Source organism: Vombatus ursinus, unplaced genomic scaffold, assembly GCF_900497805.2.
Source record: "Vombatus ursinus unplaced genomic scaffold, bare-nosed wombat genome assembly UNPS02014790.1, whole genome shotgun sequence".
Lineage (NCBI taxonomy): Eukaryota > Metazoa > Chordata > Mammalia > Diprotodontia > Vombatidae > Vombatus > Vombatus ursinus.
The window spans coordinates 196,727-204,755 of record NW_020954568.1 but is presented as its reverse complement, the minus strand read 5'-3'; the positions used below and the strand labels follow the sequence as shown (position 1 = coordinate 204,755).

General features: G+C 59.3%; 2 protein-coding genes across 4 annotated transcripts in view; both read right to left on the bottom strand.

Moving 5' to 3' along the window:
* MRPL23 (mitochondrial ribosomal protein L23) overlaps nt 1–371 on the bottom strand; it is a 12,234-nt gene extending 11,863 nt beyond the window's left edge. The window contains exon 1 of the mRNA XM_027868708.1: nt 313–371. Within this exon, the coding sequence (XP_027724509.1) occupies nt 313–329 (17 nt within the window). The 5' untranslated portion in view covers nt 330–371. The remainder of the gene's footprint in view (nt 1–312) is intronic.
* Nucleotides 372–2,003: 1,632 nt separating this feature from the next.
* The window catches only part of TNNT3 (troponin T3, fast skeletal type), a 27,235-nt gene continuing 21,209 nt past the window's right edge, over nt 2,004–8,029 (bottom strand). For 2 of the 3 annotated variants that reach the window (XM_027868696.1, XM_027868697.1), the window contains one exon: nt 2,004–2,361. In XM_027868696.1, coding sequence (XP_027724497.1) covers nt 2,143–2,361 — 219 coding nt within the window. In that variant the 3' untranslated portion in view covers nt 2,004–2,142. Of the gene's footprint in view, nt 2,362–4,753; nt 4,795–8,029 lie in introns of all 3 variants that reach the window. The other variant, XM_027868699.1, reaches the window with a different exon arrangement.

Here is an 8,029-nt window from a genome sequence, read left to right as displayed (position 1 = left end):
ATGAATGAAGGGATGCACGAGTGAATGCACGAGTGAACGGATGAGTGAACGGATGCGCGAACGAACGCCAGGGCGCCGTCAAGGAGGGGGTGCAGCGCTGCCGCCCCGGGGTGGGCGGGGCCAGCGGGAGCCGGGGTGGGAGGGGGAGGAGGGCGGGGAGGGCGCCCTGGGCGGGGCAAAGGCGAGGGACACGTGGGGGAAGGAGGGCCTTGCACGACGACCCTGGGGGTGACTGGGGGCCAGCCCCGCTCCAGAGGCCAGGGTCACGTGGGCGGGCCTCAGTTTCCCGGGGCCGCCTCGCCCAGTACTCACAGGACATTGCGGGCCATGACGCGCGTTCTCTCTGACAGCTGCTCCCGGAACTTCCTGTCGGCGGCGGAAGTAGGGACGAGAGAGACGAGGCCGAGCTGCCGCGCCTGCGCCTTGGCCGCTGCCTGCATCGCCCTCTGGCGGCCGGAGGCCGCGCCGCCGGCGACCCGACCCGCTCCTGCTTTTTGCTTTCTTCCTCCGCACCTTCGTCTCCGTCGCCCTCCGCACCTGGGACGGACGCCGGGCCCTGACCCGTCTTCTAGAGGGACTCGTGAGGAAACTGAGTCCCAGGCCCCGGGGCCCTCAGCGCCTAGGAGGAAGGGATTCCCTGGGGCTTTGTCCTGCCACAGAATGGCTGAGAGCGCTCTGGGAGAGCTTCCTGGAGGCGGGCGACAGAGACAAAGGGGGAAACTGAGGCAGATGGTCAGAAAAGGGCCCAGGACAGCCAGACCATCTCTCTGAGCCTCAGTTTTCTCATCTATGAAATGGGCAGAGTGGTGCTCGGCCTCCTGACTTCCCCTCGCTCCTGTGAAAAGGGGAGCTGCCCGGTGGGTGAAGGGTGCCGAGGCTGACCCCAGGGCCTAGTCCTTCCCAGGGTGAGGAGAGAGCCCCTCCCATCTCCCCAGGACCCGCTTCTCATTGTGTCTCTGGTCCCAGATTCCAGCACTGTGCCTGGGACACACTAGGTGCCTAATAAATGTTTACTTTGCTAATTAATGTATTATTGATTAATTAATGTAGCCATCTGGGCAGACAGGCTCAACCAGGTGGAGGGTAAGCAATGGGCCTGACGGGGTGTCTGCCCCGACGCGGGAAGACTTGCAGCAGGACAACGGGCAGATGAGGCCACGGAGGTGGCTGCAGCAGGCGCTGTGACAGACAGGGCAGGTGCCGGGGTCATCCGCAGCACCCCGGGCCACCGCCTGGCCTTGGATGGCTAGGGGGAGAGGGAGGCTGACGAGCGTGTGCAACTCTGCCCCCCTCACGTCCAGCGGATGCCCCGGGTTGCCCTTCCTGGGAGGCTCCTCTCATAACTGGGGAGGGGTCTCAGTTGGGCCCAGAGAAGTTGCTCATGCATGCTGGAAGGCCCCCATCTCTTCCTCCCGCCACCCCATGCCCAACAAGGACCGGAGAAGGGAGAGTGGCAGGGAACCAGGAGAGCTGTCCCAGCCCACTTCCCACCTTCGATCTCAGCCCCGCATGCCACCACCAGGCCTGATTTCTTGTTTCTGCCCCTCCCCCCGGAGCTGTGCCTGCTGGCTGATGCTGAGAATCCCCCCTTTAGGGTCCCAGGAGCCCAAGCTGGCAGGGGCTTGGGCAGGACTCACAGAGGGGACCATTTTCAGAGCAGTCTCAGTCATGCCCACTGAGTGGGGTGGAGGGCAGGGGCCTGGCACTGGTAGGATAGTGAGGGGAGAAGGATCACCTCTTGTCCTTCCCCCCTGCCATTTGGGTGCAGCCCCCTCCTCCTTCCAAAGGGAACCCCTGCTCATCCATGGGGATCAAGCAGCAATCTTGAACTCTGCAGCCCTCAGGGTCCCAACCTGCGGCTGGCTCTTGCTCCCTGGCCTTCTTTTCCCTTCTGGCTGGATGAGTTCAGTTTGGTGCTCACCCCACTGGGCACCCCTGGCCACCACTCAGACAAGATGGGAAGGGCCCACCTCTCCCACACATACAAAAAACTGAGCAGAGAAGGGGGTCATTTGAGCTTTATTTACAAGCCCCACAGAGGGGAGGCCAGAAGTCCCTGGAGGGGGTGGCTGGCAGAGGCGGCGGGGCTGGGAGAAGATGAGGGTCTGGGGACCAGGGGGACGTCGTGTCTGTTCGGCTGCTCTAGGAGGCGCCTCCTTTTCCTCTTTGGGATATCTCCCGGAACTCTGGAGGGAAGACAGCAGTAGGGGAGCCAGACTGGGAGGTGGGAGCCAGGGGGAACAACAGCGTCAGGAGAGGGGGTGGCTTGCAGCGGGAAGACCCATCTCTGCTCTGGAGGCGCTCTCTCCACTTTACTTCCAGCGTCCGCCGACCTTGCCCTTGGCGCCAGCCTTTTTGCTGCTGCAAGTGGAGAAGGGGAAACCAGGTCAGCATTGGGGAAGTCGGGGAGGGGGCCAGGCAGAGAAATGAGGCTGCCCCGCCCGGAGCGCCAGTCCAGGGGCAGCACAGACTCCCCAGGGTTCTTAACGACCCATCTCTGACCGCTTCATTTTCTAGTGCCACGATTGACCCTCAAACGCCAGACTTGGTCCAGTCACAACCTTGAGCCCCTGTCCCTGGTACTGAACCCTATCCCTGCTTTGAGCCCTCTCTTCCCTTCAGGAGGCTCCAAGGATAATTTGAAATTGCCTTCGACCAAGCCAGAGGCCTCACGCATGTTGGAAGGCCCACATCTCTTCTCTCCCCCAGCCCATGTCCAACAAGTGACCGGCCTGCGGAGAGTGGGAGGGAGGCGCAGCCCCATATGCCAAGCGGTCTCTACTTACCTGCACCCAGGCCAGACCTGGTCAGGGGTGAGTTTGTCCCTTGCCAAGCAGGTTAGTTTGAAGTTAGGGGGTCTGAGGAGGAGGGGGCTGGGAAGCAGAGGAGGGGCCAGGCATTGTCCCCCATGTTCCCTGCTGTCCCTGCCTTCCTCAAAGTCACACAGCTCCTACCTCAGTTCACAGCACTTAGGAGACTTTAATTTCATGGAATTTCAGTCCTGTGGGGGACCTTCAAAGATCATCAAGTCCAATACCCAGACTTTACAGATGGGTAAACTGAGGCCCAGAGAAGGGAAAGGATTGGTCTAAGGTCCCCTAAAACTAGGATGCCTAGCCAGGTCCTCTGAGTCCTGCAATTTTCCTACTGCCCATTCTGCCTCCTGGTAAGGGAGGCATGAAGGCGACGTGTCCTCCCCTAGAAAAGCAGATGAGCCACAACTCATCTCCCCTTGGCTCTGTGAGGCACTATGGCGGTAGAGGAGACAGAGGCAGACTTGGAGTCCTCCAGCAGAAGGGGAGGCCTGCTGGGGAGGAGGAGAGCTAGGGAGGGTCAAGGTCAGCCACAGGGAGCTGCCATCCGTGTTCCCATTTGTCATCTGTGCACGTCCTGGATTCACAGGGGTTGTCTCCCCAAGGGCCTCGTTGCCTGCCTGAGGAGGAGCTGCTGACAGCAGCTCTTGATCACACGTACACACACAGAAACACACGCACACACACACTGGTCACACCTTGCCAGCCAGTCGGCTCACTCCAAGAGTGGTCTATGCCGACCCCTGACCTTCCACATCAGAGACAAGGGCCCAAGCCCCCCTGGGGCAGGACTCTTGGACCCTGCACCTTCCAAAGCAGGAATCTGAGCTCACCCCCCAAACTGAGCAGGGAGCTAGAGGCCAGAAGTGGGACTGAAGGCCCTGGTGGGATGGGGCTGGGCAGGGGTGAGCCATGCTTGTTTCAGCCAGCACTGGTCTGAGCTGGAAGGTTGGGCATTGGCTTGAGATGAAAGTTGATGAGAACAGAAGAGCATTTTCCTGAAGATCCTTATTGGAGCTTTCTGGGGCTCTCCGCTCCCCCTATGGGGGTACAAAGGGGATAGTTTCTTATGCTCATTTTACAGAGGGAGATAGTAAGGCCTCACAAGGGAAGGGGACTTGCCCAAGGTCACATAGCAAACTGCTGGCAGAACTGCCCCTAGGAGATCACACTGCTGGTCACTGTTGAAAAAGCTTGGGGATCGAGGCTGGAGAGGAGGCCAAAGACTCTAACTGTAGTCAGTCTGGGCCTCGGCTAGCCCCTACCTGGCACCTTCAGCCCCGAGGGCTGCCCTGGGCATCACAAGATACCAGGGTGGGCCCCCCAGCTCCCGGGGCCTCTACTGGCAGCCAGAGGGGATGGAGAAACCAGCTGGGCCCCTGGGGGCTGACTAAAGTGCCTTGAACTCTCACCCAATGCCCCCAGATCCCCAGGGGCCCCTGGCCTCTGTACACATTGCAAAGGGCCCAGGTCAGCTTCAGGAGAAGGTCAGGGGCCCTGCTCCCACTGGCCCTGCCTCTCGCCCCCGCTCTGTCTTCCTCTCGGGTTGCCCTTGTCTCTGATGCATCCGGCCAGGAACAGAAATGAAGCGGTTAGTCGGTAACTGCTCTTGGCACGGGGTCCCAGCCGTCACTGATGCCTGGGGCTTGGGCCAGGGCCCGAGCTTGTCCAGGTGGGAATGGTGGATGAGGTTGAGTGTCTGTGGCTGAGCTGTGCAGGACAGGACCCTTCCTTGGGGCCAGGCTTACTCAGTGCATCTTCAAAGATGACCTGAGCTCCTCTCCCCGTCCCTCTGGAGCCCCCTGGCTCCCCCCCGTCCTCCCAGAGGTGGGAATGGGGGCAGTGATGGCTGGTCCCATGAATTAATCTGTGGCCTCCCTGCCCTGCCTGGCCTGGCCCAAGCTCTGGGCACTGGGCTAGAGCAGGGCTAGGCTACTCACTGCTTCTGGGCCTGGTCAATCCGGCTCCTGAGGGTGGTAATCTGTAAATAACACAGACGCTGGGCTGTCACAAAGGTTGGGATAGTTCAGGGAGGGCCAGGGAGCCTGGATCCTTCCATCCATTGGTGATGCTGATCAAGGGTGGCCCGAGTCCAGCGGGGCCTTGCTGGAACCAGACTAACCTTAGTTCACGGCCTCTCTGAGCAGCTCAAGCTCTCCCACAGAAACCATGGGGAAACCGAGGCCTGGAGAGCAAAAAGGACTTGTCCCAAGCCAGTAAGTGAGTGCGTGAGAGAGAGAGAGAGAAAGAGAGAGAGAGAGAGAGAGAGAGAGAGAGAGAGAGAGAGAGAGGCGCCCTGACTCCTGGCGAGGAAGCTGTGTACGATACCACACTAGTCTCAGAGCAACATCAGCCAGACTTCAGTACAACTTCTCCTAGTGAGCCTGGGGGGAGGGGAAGGGGAGGCACTGAGCAGGGGTCCCCAGGGCCACTTAGCACCCTGGCCTGGTCTTCTGGGGCCAGTCAGCCCAGCCAGCTCTGCAGAGCAGTCTTGGGCTCTTTGGGTAGCGACATTAAAGGATGCCAGAGACATCCTCCTCCAATGATCCCTCTGAATCAGAGGCCTGTCCAGAGGCCTGGGGCTCCCACTGCTCCTAGGATCAGACAATCAGTGCTCCAAAACCCCCTTCATGATGTCTTCCAAGGGAGAGGAGGGATGAGGGAGGGAAACACCGCGGAGGAGGAAGGAGTCCCACTTAACTCATCTCTGGGTCACAGTTTCCCCATCTGTAAAATGCAAGGGGACGGGCTTGAGGACTTCTAAGGTCCCTGACAGCTCTGCGGTTCAGTGGTGTGACGTGGGGGGAGGGTGGATTGGAAGGCCAGTGCTGGCTTGACCAGGCTGGGACAGGAACCTCATGCCCTGAAGGGAAGGGGCAGAGTTTCTGACTCAGTGACTGAGGGGGCACGAGGCGCCCTTTCAGGTTACCTTCACCCAAGTAAAAGGGCCCACTCGGGTCTCTCCTACCCATTGCCAGAACGGACAGTGGTGGTAATTCCCACACTCCTTCCTTTTGTGTGCGGGTTGGACCCCTCACGAAGGCTCCTGGTACCTGACCCACAAGGACAGGACAGGACAGGCCGCTGCTGGCTGAAGCAAGGCTCTTCTCTGCCCGAGTGGCTGCTGCCTTCCCCTTCCCTACCTCAGGACATAGAATTTCAAAACCAGCAGGCCCTAATTTTAGTCCAAGCGCCTCGTTTTACAAGTGAGGAGACTGAAGCTCAGAAAAGAAGAGGATTTGGCCAACATACCACAGCTTACTAAGAGGCGGGCAAGCTGAGGGCACTGAGGGGATGCCCTCCTTCCCCTGGAGCAGAGGGGCTGGCGTATTGGCTCGGCAGTCACTGCCTCTGGTCCCTCAGCCTCCCAAAGGAAAGGAAACCAAGGGTAGCCTTGCTGAAGGGAAGGAGGGGGAGTTGGCTTCAGCAGAAGATGACCGAGGGTCTTGGGCAGCTGCTGCCTGCCCGCACTAGGGCCAACGTCCCTGGCTGAGATGTGACCAGCCAAAGGGAAAGAGCCACTCTCCCCACAGATCCATCAACGGGAGAGGCAGAGGGAGGGGAAATGCCCTCCAGGACATCATTCTGGGGGCACATTCTGGGGGGCGGGCGGGCGAGCAAGTCAAGACTGGGAGAGACTGAAGGGCCAGTTTTCCCCCACCAAGCTCCTGCCTGGCCTGGGAGAGCTGGCCAGCAAAGCTGCTCTCTTCCTCCACCCTGTGGCTGAAAGAGGAACAGCAGTCATGGTATGGGCAATGGCAGAGGGGCCAGGATGGGCATGGCGTCTTTGGGGGTGGGGAGTCCAGGGTCAATTCTAGCTTCCATAAACATTGAGTCACCCCAGCTCCTGTGCCTGGCATGTGGCCATCACAGGAGCATGACACTTACCTCTTTCCAACGGGCATGCCACGGCAAGAGGGTTAGGCCAGTGCTGCTAAATCAGTCCTACTGCCTGGTCTGGACACTTGCCTTCCCTTCCCTCTCCCTGTCTTCTCTCATGGCCCTGACCCCCTTCCCCATGGCCTCCAGGCCCAGCCACATACCCGGCAAGGCCAGGTGGCTGGGAGTTTCCTGGGCTGGGCACTCAGCCCCTTACCCAATGCAATTTTGGTGTAGGTATCTCCTTTGGCAGCACTGTCCCAGCTCTGCCAGAATTTGGGAGGTGACAGGGGGTACTGAACTGGGCGGAGGGTGAAGGGTAAGGAGGAGGGAGGCCCATGGTGACCTCAGCCATGCCTCCAGGCTCCTTCTTCACCTGCCTTGTGCCCCCTGCCTGCCAGCATCCGCAAGGACCCAGAATCTCACCATGCATGAAATGGCCAGCAGCCTAGCCCATGGCAGACTCTTGGTACTTACAACTTGGCCAACATCTCCACCCTGGCACGTACAGTCATGATCTAGGAAGATGGAGAGGGTTATGTCAGGAGGTGCCCTTGGGGTGGGCTCTGCAGGACCCAGAGATGGAGGGAACATCAGAAAATGGGCTCAGACTCAGTGTCTCCAGAGGCTCAGCCAGCTGTTCTGATATTGACTTGGCAGGTAAGGGTGTGGCCTCCTCCTTGGATGACAGAGAGGGGCTCTAGGTCCTGGGCACAGGTGTCAGCAGGGGCTGGGCTCTAGCAGGTCCTACCAAGCTGATGCAGTTGGTGTACGGCTGGCAATGGACCTCAGGCTTGTTGTCTGAGGACCAGCTGAGCTCAGCACAGAGGGGCTCATCACCATCCCAGCCACAGGCATGTGAAGTTTTGGCCGGTAGCAACTCTCGAGGCTTTCTCCAGAACTGGAGAGGGTTGGGGGTCTGCATACGAGAGAGAGGCTCCACCCCGAGAGTGGAATTTCAAAGCAGATTCTCAACGTGACTGAGGTCTTGAGGATGGGGTCTCAATGCCCCAGTACAATTCTGGAGGAAAGGTTGTGCGCCCAGCCCAGGCCCACAGGAACTCATGCCCTACTTCCACAAAAGTCAGGACAATGAGGGTAAGGCCTGGCTGATGCTGGCCTTTGGCCCACCTCGAAGCTGGAAGGGTTTGCTGAGCAAATGAACATTGTAAATAAGACTGTCAGACCAGTGGGCAATGGTCAACCTTCTGTTTACCAGCATCGTTTGCAGGGGATGTGCTGAGGACAACTGATTCTTATCTGGGGATCAAAACAAGCTCCTGGATGGAATTTCTTTCTTTCTTTCTTTCTTTCTTTCTTTCTTTCTTTCTTTCTTT